The sequence below is a fragment of the Myxocyprinus asiaticus genome, chromosome 18 (assembly GCF_019703515.2).
Source record: "Myxocyprinus asiaticus isolate MX2 ecotype Aquarium Trade chromosome 18, UBuf_Myxa_2, whole genome shotgun sequence".
NCBI classification, from domain to species: domain Eukaryota; kingdom Metazoa; phylum Chordata; class Actinopteri; order Cypriniformes; family Catostomidae; genus Myxocyprinus; species Myxocyprinus asiaticus.
In genome coordinates, this window is record NC_059361.1 from 22,774,875 (window position 1) to 22,792,962 (window position 18,088).

Below are 18,088 nucleotides of genomic sequence, written 5' to 3' on the forward strand. Positions count from 1 at the left end.
CTCTTGCAACACCTCTCGTCCAATCAGATTCAAGGACCAGAACAAACTGTTGAATAATTTGCGATAATGACCGGCTAACTGCACATTATATCTTACACAGTCATAGCACTGCAGAGTTACCCTGACAGCTAAAGAAGAGATAGTCTATTTGTAATATTAGTTCTGCCGATCTGAATTTCCACAGAGGGAGCACTGTTTTGCCTATTTGCCTTACTTACATATTGCTGATACTTCAAAGCATAGGATTTTCCTAAAGGCAGTTTACAATAATTAAAATACACCTGTCAATAGAAGCTCAGTGATAAATGCAACGTCGCCCCTCTCTTTAAGAGAGATTACAATCGGCAGCCTCTCATTTCATCTGAGTTATTGAGACGGTGTTGAATATTTGAAGACCACTGCTCTCCTCCAGCACAAACACTTCACATCCACTTATAGGCTTGCTTTCAAGTTTTGGTGCCAACCAAATGACTAGAGCTTTCCTGCAAGCATTGTTTAATTGGTTTCACCTCACGCAGACATCTGATGGGGTCTCATTTACTGAGCTAAGGGACACTGGCCCTCCCCTCCCTGCTCTCACTTTCTCTGTGGCTCCCCAGTTGAGTCGGCACAGGCAGAAGGGATGGAGTTTGTGTGTGGGATTTCTCTCGTCAGAGGGCTGTGGGTCACCTCCACTCCCCCTCACTTTGAATCGGACCCCTGGTGGCAGCTCCTGGGAGAGTGCCATGATGTCTCTATCAGACTGTCAAAAGAGATAGCCCCAGGCTCCAGCAGGTCCCTTAGAGCCAATCAAACTCTTCACGCTACACCAACTGATGCTCTTTCACCAGTACCAAACTGCAGAGGAGTGAAGGGAGGGAGGGAGAGAAGGAGGGGGCTAGACTGGGATGCTGAGCCCTCCAATCAGTCTGAGCAAACTCCCTGAGCTGGGGTCTCTGGCTCATCTGTATGGCGAGAATCAGACAGAACTCAGCCCAAGCACGGCTATTTTTACAAAGCGTTCGCTCCGTTATTTACCTCGCTCACTAAATTATTGAGGGAGAGCAGGCAACCAGATGACTTCTGAGGAAGTTTTCATTTTTTTGCTCAGTTTTACATTTCTTTGTAAGAAACTTTTACTTCTCCATCTGTCTCGGATAAAGTTGTCTGAAAATTGTAAAGAGGGACAAAAAATGTCATTATCACTGTAAACAAAAACAAAAAATAAATAAATAAATAAAAAATAGGTGCAAATGAACATAGCACTTACTATGAAGTTAATTCATAATCTGTTAACAATCATTTTAATGCTTTGAATGCCTAGATTCGAGATGCGTCACGTTGGAAATGTTGCTTTCTATAAAAATGACTCTCTGATGGAGGAGAGGCTGGAATATGACTGTAATATGAATAAATAAGTTGATGAGGCAGGAAATCTCCATTTGCTCTACTTGAGGCCCCATCAGTGGTAGCAACACTACAGAATGATGGGTCTAGTAGAGAGCCATTAGGCACTGGAGGTGATTTTAATGAAAATGGGAGACACTAAGTGCGGGGTATGGAGTGTATATCCTCTCTCTCTCTTTCTCTCTCCCTCTTTATGTGAGATGAGCTCTCTCATCTGGACCTTGTTATTGTCAGCGAACTACAAAAGTGGTGCATTAGCTGACTGCTCTGGACACACACATACTTTGATGTGTTCTCCATGAGCAGAGTTCAATAGTGACCAACATCCTCTTCTGGGTAATAATGCGGCTGTGCATCCTTCACAAGTAGTACAGTGTTAAGGATGCAAGAGAAGAAAAACACATTCAAGAAGTCAAACATTTAGTTATCATCTTTATTTTATTTTTATTTTCTGCATAAATATACAAAAAGTGGCAGATTGATAGGAAACTGTATGTTAAAAGGATATTCACCCCAAAAATAAAAATTATTCCAGCATTTACTCACCCTCATGTTGTTTCAAACTTATATGACTTTCTTTCTTCTGTGGAACACAAAAGGAGATGTTAGGCAGAATGTTAGCCTCAGTCACAATTTACTTTCGTTGCACCTTTTTTTTCTCTATACAATGACAGTGAATGGTGACTGTGACTCACATTCTGCCTAACATCTCCTTTTGTGTTCCATATGCAAGAAAGAAAATAATATGGGTTTGCAACAACATGAGGCTCTGTAAATGACAAAAAAAAAAAAAAAAACAATTCTTGTGTGAACTATACCTTTAAAAACCAAACAAAACACACATTATGTATTCTTTAAAAAGTCAACTGTGTTTACAATAAGGAAAATTCATATTAAATGACATTTAAATTGCTTTAATAGTCAAACTATTGTGTGAAATACATTACACATATTTTCCCCTCATTTAAATATTTCCTACTGTAAATAGAAACAATAGGGAGCATGTTTTGCTATTTATCTTTAGTTAAATGAAGCAGAATGTGGTCCCTAAAAAGACATTAATATATGAATAGGAAGGCACAAGTCATTTGTTTGCTGGCTGTTGTATTTCAGCACATTTTAGTGTGGCCACATGCAGAGTCTGTTAGAGCCCAACTTTACCTTCATTTGCCCAGACAGTGTGACCATGAGATTCAGTGAGGGCCAAAGGCCTTGTCAAGAGGGGCCCCTTTCTCTTTGACTTGTGCTCTCGCTCTCTCTCTCTCTCTTTCTCTCTCTCTCTCTCTCTCTCTCTCTCTCTCTCTCACACACACACACCCACACACACACATGGATACAAATATATACACACACAACCACAGAGTTGAACAGTGAATACACCTTAGTGGAAACGTGGATGGCTTGGCACAAGGGGTTTCCTTGACTCGCATGGGGCATTATGACTTAAACAGACCGTGTCTTGAAACGTTGTCCGTCCCTTTCATCCAACACGTCCGTTGGGTTTCAGCGCAAGCGTTTCTTTTTCGCCGGGCCCTGGTTGCCGAGCTCAGCTCTCAGCTCGCTGTACTGCACCTGTAAAAACAAACAGCTCTTTGGTCAGAGGCAGGTAATCGGAGCTGAGGCCTGCTCACGGTAATGGCTCCCCTGAGGAGAGCTGGTGCTGCGGGAAAGCCAGGCGGGCGCGGCTGTAATGAATCATTTTTTAAACACAGGAGCAGAGGGGATTAATCACAAGGAGGAAAGATTTGAAAAGTCAAGGGTTCCTTACAGACACAGTGGTGACTACACCCCCACCACCATCCCTACCTATACTGAAAGCGCAAATGGATTGGTTGAGCTGCTGTCTTAGTTCCTCGCAAACTAAGGAGTTGCGAGTTGTGTCCTTCCTGAGAAAAGTTTGTTTGAGAATAATTATAGAAGCTTGTAGGCAGAAGTATGTGCCTGCATGGCTCTGACTGGGGCACTGCGGTATTCACATACAGCTATTAGACTGCAATTAAACATATTCAAACCTAGCATTCAAAGTCCTCTGATATAGGAGTTAAATTACTTTATATATAAATTGGCAGCTCCATTTGAAATTGCTCCATAACAACTCTAAATTAATTAATTTAGAAGCACAAATGAACAGTCGATCCCTCTCTTTCAGCACAGGATTTAGTCATAATTTGATATTTCAGTGTAAAAAGGACAACTGTTTGAGATTTTTTCAACTTTTAAATGTAATATAAGAGCTGATGTCTTGATAGGTTTAGGAATTTCACTGCAACAATCACTGTTATGTAATAGTTCCGATCCTCTAATTTGATTGGACAAGCAGTGTTCAAAGAGAGTATAACAGCACTGGAACATTGCACTGTTTTTTAGGAATGTGCACGGATAGTCTGTTTGACGCACCTGTATTCGAATACCGAAATCACTATTCGGTTATTTTACACATGCAATAGAGGTCTTCGACCCGACAAACCGTCAGGTCAGTTTTAAAGTATAGGGCGAGTTAGGGCCTGTTCACACGTGTTTTTGTGTGCATATGCACTGTTTTTCAGTAGTTTTTCTACGTAAATGTGGAATTGGTGCTTGATTGGACGTCTTTGACCATTGCGGCGCAATTTTTTTTCCAGCATCTCGCGCAGGACTGCTGCATTTTTTTAGGCCCTGTGTCAAGAACTTTTTTTTATAAACGCATCTCGAGACACCTGCATTCTGTTTGAATTGTTGTGCTGTGTCTAGCTTTTTTAGGGCAGGTGTCACAAAGATTCGATGTTCTGAAGAAGATCAGGTTGCAAAGAAGACTTCATGTGACTGTTACACATGATTTTAGATTGTTTTTCCTCCGGAAAAGTTTCAGCGCTTGATAAACGGTAAGCCAGTGCTTTTTTTCCCCCCTTTTGCTCTGGTGTGCAGATAATAATTCCTCAAGTTAAATGCTAAACCATTTAAAAATCAAAGCATCCCAAAGGGGCTATTAAACCACAGCAGTGCAACTCCATGCACATAAAAATTGTGTTTGCTGCCTCACGTAAATGTAAACCTGCCTGGGCAGAGCACATATCAGGTTTGTCACTTACATTATGTGTTTTCTTTTAGTTAAGAATACTATGTTACAGGCAGTGACAGTTTGATTATTTTTGTTTGACTTTAATGTGAGTGATTTTATCATTTTAATAAATGTGGATTGTAATATTTAAGCTCATAGCTCACTGTGCAGTTTATTCCCTGCTATTCTGAGTAATGTTTGACACATATCCATTGCAATAAAACACATTTTTTTTATTCCAGAGTCCTGACAAATAACCTTTCCTGAACCCTCGCGGTTATCCGAATACTACAAACGGTTATAGTGCACATCCCTATTGTAGTTTGTATCACTCTGCTTTTTGCAGTATAAATTACTAGTGTGAAGTGTGTAATTCTTTCTATGTTAAAATACTTTCTTTCATCCCAGCTTCATATGCAGAAATAACTATAATCGACTATAAACAATTAGCGGAAAAAAAGCAGCGTTTCCATTCCATGTGTTTAAGAGAACAAAATCGTCACTTCTGGGGAAATTGCTGCAAAATAGGAATGAAAATGGAAGTTGAAGCCACTGTAGCTCTTTTATTAAATATAATAAATTACTTGCAGTTTAGAGCGCACAGACAAAACACACTGTCAAACTTCATGTTTGCTAGTGTTCAACGGTAGATGGCTTATGTCTGGCAGTGAAAGCATGTCAGATAGCTAATCATTTTGATGACAGGCTTTGGCTTCAGCAATTTAGAATAACCAGAGCAACATTGAGATGTTATGCAATTATTTTTATGATTTTCTCTGAGTAAATTATGTATTCAAATGGCTTGTTGAGGCAAAGTCACTGTGACTTTTTTGATTCACATCTAAATTCCTATATAAATGTGTATTCTATAGGAATATATTTGGTAAATGTGTTGCCATCATATTTTAAGTGCATGTCTTCTTACCGAAAACAAAAATATTGAGTTTTCTTGCTTGTGATATTGCTCAAGTATCAGTGAGTACATGTTTTATAAATGAACATAATTTTACACACATTATAAGGCAATAGTGTTCCTGGAGTGCAATAACCTCCGAAACCATTCCTTCTGATTTTATTTTTCACAGCTAAGAGCAACAAGACTCTTAAAATGTAATTAAAGGCAACTTCTGTTGTCCAAAGCCACCATTCAGTCCAAACTATGTACAGCTTTGTCAAATAATTAAAGGTGGTATGAGGCTGATGGGACTCAAAAGCATGGAGAATATGTCCAGATCCTTTCTCCTTCTTTTTTTTTTTTTCCCTCCCCAAAACAATAACCTGGAGGTGTATCTGTAAGGAAGTGACTGCACACTAATTACCAGGCCCTGATTATGAGAATGGGATATGGACATGAGGTAACAAAGCGAGACGCTGCTGCCTCAGAACATGAAACTGTCCTCAGAACTGACAGATGCTGCTTATTTCAGGACAGAGGGCTGCCGTGTGAAGTCAAGTTTTGAGGGTTTGCATTTGAAGGACTGCGCGGGCACTAATTGCCAAGTCATTTTCGGAACCATACGACAGGATTCAATTCAATCTTTTGTAATGTGCCGTTTATTTGGTCAGTCCATTTTTAGCATAAATGTTTACACTTTACGTAAACTTTACGGCAAACGGCTTCAGCCCTGTAGTGGATTTGCATACTTTTTTTGGTTTTTATTGGTATGGTTAATGACAGAGAGAACAATAACTGTACTGCATTACTGCCATTTTGTTTTTTTAAAAGTGGCATACTTTTTTTGCAAAAGATCATGTTGTCTTTCCATTTTTAGTGGGCTTCATTTAAACGAACAGCAGGCAGTTCATCCAATCACAAAAACATTCTTCAAAAGGCTTAAAAACTCAGCAATGGTTTCCATCTTGTTTTGCCAACTTGGTGCTCCACATGCCAAAACCAGAGTGTCATGCTGGCTTCATCCAACCACACAGACATATGTTAATGTAAAGTTGCATAGGTTCATCCCAGGAGGTTCGTCTGAGCCAATCACTCAAGCTCTCCAATATTTGAGCTCAAGTCTTTGAACAGGACAAAAGGCAGTATGTTAGTCTCAGTCACCATTCACTTTCATTGCATCTTTTTTTCAATAAAAAGAAAGTAAATGGTGACTGAGGCTGTCATTCTGCCTTTTGTGTTCCACAGAAGTAAGTCATATGTGTTTGAAACAACATGAGGGTGAGTAAATGAAAAGGGAATTTTCATTGTTGGGTGATGGCGAGAAACATGTTTGAAGACCAGCATCCTACAAAAAAGCTGCAAGAGAGGCCCCTGCTTTGTACCCAGACTCCATGGTCTTTCTCAGGATCTGAAAGATGAGCGGTGACTCTCAGCATTTGCCTGCACATTTGCAGGCTTGTGATATAACCCTGAATGACATATCAGCCATGGATAATGTTTCATCACATATGGCGCCCAGCAGGACGGCGTTGGCTCAACACTTCATTAATCGAGTCCTCCAACCTGATGTGACGGGGGCCACCACACTGTCAGTGTGCAGACAGCGACCCCTTAGCCAATCCCTGAACCCTAAACAGCATCCTTCTTTTATCACAGGCCGACAAAACTGATAATCAAGGACAAGGCTGAAGCGATACGGCTGAGGACAGATCAGAGCGGACCCCATCCAGGCAGCCGGTGACTCCATCAAGACATGCTGGGAAATAATTGGACCGGGGGCCGCCTTTAAAGGCACGAGTCCATTAATAATCAAACACAGCCAGAGGAAATATCCTGGCAAATACTTGGGAATTCTGTTAGAGCAAATAATGCAGACATCTTCAGGGAATTCCCTCCTTGTCTCCGTTCCTCCCTCTCTCTCGAAATGTAAAACTGGACCCTTACCTTTTGAACATCAGAAGGCACCCTCTTGAGAAAATCCAGGATTTCATTATTGTCAATGGCATATGGGCTGCGAAGCTTCTTGGTAAATTTGTTAACACCTGTGGAAACAAGCATGCATTAATAAATAAAGTTATTCACCACAACTGCAGGTATCTTACTGAAAACCCAACAAGCATTTGACACCTTTGTCAGCTGCATGAAACGTGTATTGGTATGTAATTATAACAGCATATAAATGCAAAGCTACTATAAAGACAATACGGTTCACACTGCTGCTATACTTTATAATAATTTAAACATAAACTTGACTGCAACAAGATAGCATTGAGGAAACATTGGTAACTAAGGGTTGGAAACCGAGAATTGGTTCTTCCATTTAAAAAAAAAAAATAATAATAATAATAATAATACAGGAACCGGATGATTTTCATGACTTTTGGTACTGCTAATGGTTCTTAAACATGCATTCTTCTGCCTATGCAGATGGGACACTAAGATAAAATACTCTGAAAGTGTTTTCAGCAGTACCATTCAGCGGCACTGCAACACCACTATTGAATCAGAGGTGCGAAACCTACAGTGTGATCAGTGTAGTCTGATTACCAAATGAATAACTCTTATGAATCAGTTCTTTTGAATCTACAGTGGGAAACATAGAGTGCGACCAGTGTCGCCTGATTCCCAAACAAATGACTCTTATAAGTCAGTTAATTTGAATCTACAACAAAAACACATACAGCGCTACCTCCCAAACAAATGAGTCTTAAGTAATTCAGTTTTTTATTTTAATATGAATAAAAATAACGAATTAGTAACATCTTAATTAAAATGTCTGTGTAAACATACCTTTAAAATAATATTTTCTGTTTAAAAATCATCTCTGCATCATTGAGGGCTGTAAATCCATTAAGAACTGTTTTCTTGTTTCCAAATATTTTTTTTCTCAAAAGTACAGTAGTTAAAGAATCATTAATGGAACCATTAAGGAAACTGAATCATTAAGAGGGATCAGAATCGTTCCTTACGATTCGCATGCCTATTGATAACATTGACGATTAGCAGGCCCACATGGAATCTACGCCCACACAACTTTACAGAAACGCCTGTCATTGCAAAGTTCTACATGTTTGCTGCCTCTTTTGTGCTCAATTATTATATACTTTGGCTAAAATTATTTTGTAAAATGTAAAATGCCCATCTCTGTTTAACACATTTTACCATACTTAAATCCATTCTGCATATTTTTCCCCACAATCAGTGGAGAGAATGCAGAAAAAACGTCCACCGATCGCATTTGAGACAGGCGATAAGTTAACTTGTTTGTCATTTATGAGGAAACAAACATTTGTTTGTATGAAGATAAAATAAATTCAATAAATTTTATATTATTTGCACACAGTACTTATAGACAAAAGCTTTTGTGTGGGACTTTATTTAAATGAATTTATGACAATGTAAAATGTTAAATTCATTCATCAAGCCATTCAATTCAAATATTCATATGAATATAAGCTATTATATTTGACTGTCAGTACGGGTCTTTTTTCTGCTGTGCATACTAGGGCTGCAACTGTTGATTATTATGATAATCGATTAATCTAATGATTATTAGAATGATTATTCGGCTATTCTGCAATTATTGCAATCATTAGCTCTTAACCGATTATTCAGCTTGTGCCCCGACTTAAAAGGCTGTATTTAACGTGCTTACTAACAATAAACAGGACAAAATCATCTTTTAAAAATACCTCTAAATGACATTCACTGAATTAAAGGCCAAAAAATACTTTTATTAAGTTTAATTCAGTAAAGAAATTCACTGCACAATATCCAATTGTTATCAAGTGTTTTTTACTTGTTTTCCATTTAAAATGGTCTAAAAATCCTTAAAACAAGATGCATTTACTTGAGAAGCAACATATAAGATATTTAGACTTGCTTTAAGAGAATGTATCTTAAATATAAATGTATTTCGTATATAAGTGTATTTTTTCACTTGGTTATACGTCTGCGAGTGCAGTAAAGACAAAATTTACTTATATTCAAGATCTATTTTCTAAAAGCAAGTCTAAATATCTTATATGCTGCTTCTCAGGTGAATGCATCTATTTTTTAAGGATTTTTAGATATTTTAAAATATTTGTATTTTTAATATTATATTCAACATTCTCAGACAACAATTTTTTCTTCTTCAGTATAGCTGCTAAAGAAAATGTATGTTGTTTTTAAGGAGTTTTAGATATTTATATTGGAAAACAAGCCAAAACAAAACAAATCAAAAGCGTATTTTTTTGCAGTGTATAATGGGGCGAAGACTACCTCTCTCACCTTTCTGTTCACTTCAATCCATCTTTAACTCACAAAAAAAACAAACTCTCTCTTATTAATAAAGCTGCATATTGCCAATTTTCTTCACGATAAGGATCACACAGTGACATATTATGATTTAATAAGTCACGAGCCATCACATTATAATCTAGCTGCAGCAAGCGCACACGCTCGAGGGACGAGTGTCCCCGCGAGAGTGTGCCTCAGCAGGGTGCAGTTTCAATCTCTCCCCCTTAGATCGGGAAATTCACACAAGAGGCGCTGACCACACAGAGGAATGTCAGTTTCAGAGTTTGTAGTTATTTACATGATCTGCTTCCGTATTATTTGAACTTGAATAAAGCTATAACGCATTAAATATAACTGCATTTAAGATGTAATGCCAGGGTGTTTCCTTTAAAGAGCTCCGGCTCTGCTTATTCCACAACTAGAGTGCTTCTGTATTGACTTTTGTATTTTTGCATTGTAATTCCATCATACTTTGCAATCTACATCACCTGAAGCTGTTTGGAAAGTTTAGAGTGCATCTGTGAGCTGTGTTTTCTTCCTCTCCTCAGTGAGGTGCGAACTGCAGTGCTGCTCTCGTGCATCATCATTAGAGTTTAATGTGATCTTAAATGAGATCAAACAACTATTCGACAACAAAACTGTTGTTGACTATTTTTTATTGTCGACGTTGTTGATAACGTCGACTAATCGTTTCAGCCCTAGTGCATACTGTAAAAGTAATTGTCATAGGTGTGAATCATTAACCTCTAATTGACCTTAGGGGCATTAAAACTGCTGAAAAATGCCTTTGCTCTCTCTCTCTCTCCAAACATACAGTCAGGGTTGGGGAGTAACGGAATACATGTAACAGGATTACATTTTTAAAATACTAAATATAAGTAACTGTATTCCACTACAGTTTCATTTGTAATTAGAATACAGTTACTGATCAGCTGTCATAGGTAGAACTGTGGAAATTGAGCACTTTTTAAATAGCTTTCGTCAGGCATCAGTAAAAGAGTTAAAGCTCAAAGCTCGGAGACAGTAAAGTGTGATTCTTTCTGAAATACCTCTTCATGACTTCCATTTACAGGAAAGTGCAGACAGCTTAACAGCAGCATTGGAGTATCATGCGTGATTGGGTGAAAGGGCTACACATGGTGTCTCATTACTTACCCCATAGTAAAACTATGTACCGCAGTGGGATGAAGTACAAGGCAGTGGTGGAAAGAAACAGAACCAGGCAGGCCAGAAAGGACAAGAACGGTACTGACCAGTTGAATGTGCTGTCAATAGAGACAATTCCAGTTAATGAACACACATAAATACATTATATACATAGGGTGAGTTACCGTTTTTGGGTGAACTATCGCTTTAAGCCACACTTAAAAATGCATGAATGTCTTTGCGTTATATGACAAAATATCAAACCAAGTGACACTAATTTTTAAGGCAGCATTTCAAGCAAATATTTTACCAAAAATAAGGTTTTAAATAATAAAACAACAGAAATTGTTCAAAATTAAGGCAAAAAAACTTATTTGGAGACTTCCTGGTTGTCAAACATAGTGAAACATAGTTAATGCAGTCAACTACATGATTACTCTACTAGAAAACCTGTGTGAGCTTGAGGGGAACTGACTTCACTCATCCACTAAAAATAAAATTGGGACCAGTTTGTTAAAGGGATAGTTCAACCAAAATATGTACGATTTTCTTTCTTCTGCAGAACGCAAATATTTTTAGAAGAATATCTCAGCTCTGTAGGTCATTTCAATGCAAGTGAATGATGGCCAGACATTTAAAGCTCCAAAAAGCACAAAGGCAACATGAAAGTAATCCATATGACTCCATTGGTTAAATCTACAGTATATCTTCAGAAGTGATTCAATAGGTGTGGGTGAGAAACAGATCATTATTTTAGTAATTTTTTACTCTAAATCTCCACTTTCACTTTCCCATCTGAAAATCACATGTGGTGCCTGTTTAGTTTCACTTGAAAGTGGAGATTTAAAGTAAAAAAATAACTTAAATATGAATCTGTTTCTCACCCACACCTATTACATCGCTTCCGAAGACATGGATTTAACAACTGGAGTCTTATGAATTACTTCTTATTGTGATTTTTAGTGCTTCAAATGTCTGATCACCATATACTTGCATTGTAAGGACCTACAGAGCTGAGATATTTTTCTAAAAATCTTTGTTTGTAGTTCAGCGGAAGAAAGAAAGTCATACATATCTGGGATGGCATGAGAGTGAGTAAAAGATGAGAGAATTTTCATTTTTGTGTGAACTATCCCTTTAAAAGTGATTGCAAAACTGGCAGAAAATGTAAGTAAGTTCTGAGAAAAGGTTTAGCATTATTTGTTTACAGATGCCACTTGGTTTGATATTTTGCTACCTAATACAATGAAAATCCTACATTTTAAAGTGACTGAAGTTTCCAAAAGTGTCATGTATGTGACTATAGATTATACAGTGTATATACAAGTTGCTTGACAAGAGGTATAAAATGCTCTTACTTTTTTACTCTTTCCCCAATGCAAGCCACTTCATCTAAAGTGTTTTGAACTGTAAGCACAATTTCCTGAACCATGTGGAATTTTTCCATCAGTCCTCTTTTCTCTGATTCCTGAAGAGAAAGGGGGGGGAAAACGACAGAGACTGATGAGGGAAGTCAGCAGCTGGAAGCTGGCGGAGGAAGAGCAGTTTATTTCTAGAGTGCCATCACCAGTGTTTCATCTAGTCAATGGCCTGTAATGAGCTTCTGTAACATCTCCTCAGACTTGAAAATGTGTCAGCCTCTACTCCAAGAGCTGTCACAGAGCTCAGAGTATTGCAGCATTCGTCAGGCGCAAACAATAAAGGTGCATCACAATCAAAGATTAAGCGGAGAGGGGGAAAAAAAGATGTAAAAATGGCAATCAGGAAGCATAGAGGGAGAGGGGGACCGAGGAGTATGAGAACACAGACGGCGTAAGATGCCAACTTGTGAGGTTGTCTGATCCGCAAGTCTCTGCTGGACGAGTCTTGGCTCGTTTCCTGGGGTGCAAGCTTTTTTGAGTACCACTTCTTGGCATATGAAAGCTAAGAGTTGCCCACCTTATGGCAAGATTGAGTGCATGCTTGAAATCATTGGATTTATCATTTTCTATATCCGAGCTCATGGGAGAAAGCTTGCATTGTCTGAGTGTAATCCTGTTATGCCGAGCAATGTTTTTACTTCTTGTAAGGGAGATGGGAAATCCCATTGTCTTTTTGTATTTGATGCATCACACAGTATTGGGTTGCCTTGTAATTCAGAGACATGGGCTAAATGGACTTTCTATGAAAAAAGATAAATTCTATTCCATTTTACTTAAAGAAGATTGCTAAGGTAATCTAACGTCCAAAGCAACATGATCACATCAGAGATTCCTTCGGCATAAGAGCCCATGAGTATAGTTCTCCAAAAGGGGAAAGAGGAGAGAGAGAGAAAGAGAGAGAAACAAGAAGCCCTTACAGTACATCAAAAGGATGGAATAATGACAGAAAGGCAGTATGGGGGGTGGTGAGAAAGAGAGAAATGTGTGATAGAGTGGTGTATATGTTTGTGTAAGCGACCGTCCCCAGACAGCAAGCTGAGAGAGCCTTTATCAGCCCTGGTGAGTCGGCCACTGGGAAAGCTCTACCCAGACTCCCCACTGTCACTTTCCAATCGGCCCCAGACACAGCAAACCATAGGAAACCATTCATTCCTCTGCTCAGCACACCCTGTCTAATCCAGCACCGTGCAACATGTCCTAACACAGAGACTAGGATATCAATCAAGCAAAAATCAACATGACTCCTATTATGAGTCAGTTAAAATCCCTGCTTTGTGAAGAAAGTGTCAAAGTAGGATAAAGTAAAGAAGAAGATTTATTCTTTCAGTGTATCAACTGTATCTGATATCAGCTCAAATATCCTTAGTGTTTCTTTGCTCAATGAACAGCATGACTGCCTACCAACAGTGTGTGTGAATGCTGGGGAACTTTTCACAGATTATTGGAATGATTGTCCTCACCACCCATCATAACTTAATATAAACTTCCTTAAACTCTGATATCATGAATTGAAGAAAAAAAAAAGAAAAAAAGAAGAAGCCCATTCAGGGGGCATTCACACAGGTCACGTTCTTGCATTAAGAAACCGCTAGATGCAGACAAATGGAAGCAACGCAGGTGTCTCGAGACACTTTCAAAAAATTTCAAAACAGTTTTTACATTAATTCACTAAACTGCCACTTTTGCACAAGGTATTTCAACTTATACACTAACCACCTACAATCTAGTTTAGGAAGGTGCAATCAGCACTGAAATAGTGCTACGTCTTATGTATTTAAGTTGTTGCCATTCTATATAGATTGCGCTTTATAAAAAAAAACAAAAAAAACTCTATTCGCTATTTGCCAGGTGCAATTTGAATCAAGCAATTATCAGCTGAGAAAAGGAGGCAGTAAACTGAATGTTATTTTTACCAAAATAAAAATAAATTTTTACTACAAATACAATACAATACATTTGTGAAAATTTTCTATTGATCATGGCAGCAGTAATTCATCAAATAATGATCAAATGATGAAGAGTGTTATAATTTGGCATATATCTAGATGCAACGTGTATTCACGTGCACTTTTGCCGTGTTAAAGAGATGATTCAGGTGTTGTTTGACAGTAGTAGAGTGATGGTGTTCAGTCATGCACCGACATGCAAGTTTGGAATTGCACCGTGCAAACTGGTTCAACACAGATTTTGTGGCCGCATTTGTGCCGTTGCCTGATCTGCATAATTCCTTTAATGAACCGGGCACTAAACCAGCACAGAGAGCACATCCTTTTACCAGGCACAATTCATTCTTAGACAATTCCCCCCACAGTGCTCTAAAAATGTGGCACTCATGGCGCAAGACGCTGAAAAACAGTAAGACATGTCACAACGATCAAATATGGCCATCAAGTAAACATTTACATACAAAAATAATAAACAAAACAACACAGACGTATTCAAAATGAGTCCTGTGTGAACAGCTCCTTATAGAACATGCATGTGAAGCAAACTGCGTCACAGATTGCTTTTGGCAAGATCTTAAAAAGATCAACATGAAATCTTCAAATTATTGGATATCAAAATTACAACAGTGAAAGCATACATAGAAACGAGATATACAAGTTCTCTGGATTATTGCAATTCATCTCCCTAAACCGCCTTGAAGTCAGACATCTTTTTTTCTTGTGTGCCTCTGAGGTGAATTTTAGCAGAAATAAACTATCCTAGCTACATGTCTACTGATTAGAAAACCTGTGTCAGATCATATTCTCAATTCAGATGAAATTGTCACGTAACTTTTATGTTGGCATAATAGGGAACAGATTGCACAAAGGTAAACAGAAAATGTAGTTTCACAGGGATGCTCAGCACAATCAAAACGCCGCAAAGGCAGGGTTCATTTAACATTCCTTTAATTTACTAAATGGCGTAAAATTTGAATATTCATTCAAAGCTAGTGCAAATATTCGCAACTCACTTATTCCACAACAAAATAACCAGAGGAATACACCTAAATAAAACACCTGCGTTATTGGCCAAATGTGCAGCAAATGGGTTTGTTGAAGCCGTCAACCGCAGTACAAACAAGCTCAAAACATCCAACGCTCTCAAATGGATATGCCACAGGTTTGTGCACTTTGGAATGGAAATGATTATGACATCAACACTCTGTCTTTTGGTATGTGCTGAAGGTGATATGTTAGATGCCAGGGGGCAGGGTTGAGGGTTAAAGGACTACCATGATGGTACCCTGGGGTACGGTGAAAGGGGGGTCCAGCTATCTTTATGTCTACCCAAAGTGTGGGGTCTCTCTCCAGACCAGAGAGCGTTAGGTGACCCTGTGCCCAGGACCAAATGAACAGGGCCTCTCGGTCATATGGGACACAGTTCCAGGGGGTTGTTTTCTCTATTCTATCCTCTCGTTTTCTGATGTGATTAAACCAGCGTCTGTGCTCGACACAATTGATACTGAAGGCCAATGATACGTTACATTGCAATGCATGATTTGTAAAGTTCTCTTTCTCCCCCAGGACAGATTCGTGCTCATGGAGCAGATCTGTTGTGTATTATTTCTGCTGTATCGCTGCCTCTCCTATCGGCTCTCTTTAGCTTCATTCCATCGCATCCGTGCCGCTCAGCTGCAGGTTTACATATTCTCTTCCTCCAGGGGAAAACACACAGAAAACGAGCGGTAATAGTAACTCTTCACTGGTCATTCTTCAACCCCAAAACATTAGCTGAGATGACTTTAATAGGAAGTGTAAAGCTACACTGTTTGATCAGCCTGCATGATACCGAACTCTAAAGTCAAAGTGAAAAAAACATAGCAGGACTATGAAACAAGCCACCTTAAATTAGAGCTGACAACATAAAATAAACATGGACATCTGGTTAATTAAGTATATGAAAGAAGATATTTCATTTACATAATCCGTGATAGGGTGTCAACATAATACATGTCAGAAAAAACAATATTGTTATATCTGTTAATATAAATGTGATATGTTTATAAAAAAATAAACTTTAAAATATTATAATAATTGTTTTGATAAAAAAATATTATAAAATACATATGGTAATAATCATTAAAAAAATAAAAATAAATAAAGCACAAATTAATGCACATGCAGCCCAAGAATGGACTTGCAACCTTACTGCTTAAAATTTGAAATTCTAAGCTGATTATACAAATAAAACTGATTATACAGGAGAATGATTTAAATGAAACTAATATAATTTTTATGACATTAGCTTAATTTAAACACAGGCATTTCACAATGCATATATTTATAAGATTCATATGTAATTGCCTTATCATTGCTTTTTTTCTTTGACCATGAAGTCATTTTCCCTCCAAGGTATATTACAATTGTTTAGCTGCTGGGCGTAAGCTAATGTGCTTGCACACACATATCATGTTTCATCTGAGAATTATCTGCTTGGCTTGGACAGGATTTGGAAGAGGGAGCTGTTTTTAACAGTGGGGTTCCTCTCAACAGATGAAGCTAGCCTGCGGTCATCATTGCAGAATATATTGAGCACATTATGGATATGAATCCTAGGCCCTAGCCGTACAGTGCAGGGGTCAGCGCTCGGAGGCTTAGAGCTCCGCACTTCCGCACATCCGAGACAGAAAGCAATAACACATTATCTTCCTGTTAACCCATTCTTCTCTGGAATAGACAGCGTAAATGATTATGAGCCTGTCATACTTCATTATGAATTTATTCAACACTCAGCATTCAGAGTTTGACCATTGTGACCACTGTCAGGGAACCATTCACACACACACACACACACACACACCATTTTTCAAATGAGTTCTATTAAACAAACACATTTTGCACTACTGTAGTGATGCCAGTGTTGGAGGTTCTCTTTGCCACAGTGCATATCTACTAATACTAATCAATAATACAATTTGTTGTCGATTATTTTCATTTTTGATTATCATGATTTAGTCTTTGCAACTCTAAACCAAATGAACTTTTTTTTTAAACTGTATTAAAAAAAAAAAAAAAAAGTAAAGATGTTTGTACTATTTTCTTCCCCCTAATGACTGAATATTTTGTGAATAATGGATCTAAGAAGATTTGTGAGAATTTATAATTAGTCTAATGACTCATCTTAAGCATTACAAAATTAAATGCTAAAAGAGGAAGTTCAACTACAGTCCAGCCTCCCTATTTAGCAATGCCTGCTGCAAAATCCTTACAATGCCTCTATTCCCCAGTGGAAGACAAACTTCAATTAATGATGCCGTTCTGTGCTTATTTCTGCATTTCAAAGGACCACAGCAAATCAACCTAATCCATTTGTCGTATGAGACAGAATTCCCACAGGACTGGTGTGAAAGTACTAGAGGGAAAATGTGCTTGCTGAATCGCCTGTCCTCATTTTGAAGGTATTTAAGTTGCAGTCCTGAGTTAAATACAGTATTAAAAGGCACAGTGTATAGTCCAGCTATGCAGCACAGGGAGTTCTATAAAAGTCAGTGGTTAATAAAAAAACCACACACAAAACCAGTCAAATACCTTTTCATCCTCATCCTCGTCCACCACCATGGAGATGTTCTCCTGCAAAAGAAGAACGAGTTAGAGAGAGAGTTAAAATGAGACACACGTGGGTAACGGAGCATTTTTTAAACAAACACCTCGTAATGAAACCTTCGCTTGTATATATACACCCCCATTGGGAGAGGCCCTGTTGCCGTGGCAACTGCCTCTTGGGTGACCTCGCACAAAAGGAGGTGAATGAGAGGAGCCTTCCTTACAAGAGCAATGTCACAACGAAGCAATCTCATTTCTACCCAACATAAACACATACACACAATCACACATGCACCTAAAACCAAAATGAAAACATTTAATCTTAGTTGTCTGGGTGCCTAGATCACTTCCTATCAAGTCATCCCTGACCCTTTCTAGATATTGAATGTAG

The 18,088-nt window shown here is 38.3% G+C and overlaps 1 protein-coding gene across 1 annotated transcript in view; it reads right to left on the reverse strand.

Moving 5' to 3' along the window:
- Positions 1-2,141: 2,141 nt before the first annotated feature.
- LOC127455953 (multiple C2 and transmembrane domain-containing protein 2-like) overlaps positions 2,142-18,088 on the reverse strand; it is a 78,350-nt gene continuing 62,403 nt past the window's right edge. The window contains exons 18-22 of the mRNA XM_051724160.1: positions 17,683-17,724; positions 12,104-12,213; positions 10,755-10,864; positions 7,263-7,360; positions 2,142-2,958 (exon numbers count right to left, since the gene is read on the reverse strand). Of these exons, the coding sequence (XP_051580120.1) occupies positions 2,890-2,958; positions 7,263-7,360; positions 10,755-10,864; positions 12,104-12,213; positions 17,683-17,724 (429 nt within the window). The 3' untranslated portion in view covers positions 2,142-2,889. The remainder of the gene's footprint in view (positions 2,959-7,262; positions 7,361-10,754; positions 10,865-12,103; positions 12,214-17,682; positions 17,725-18,088) is intronic.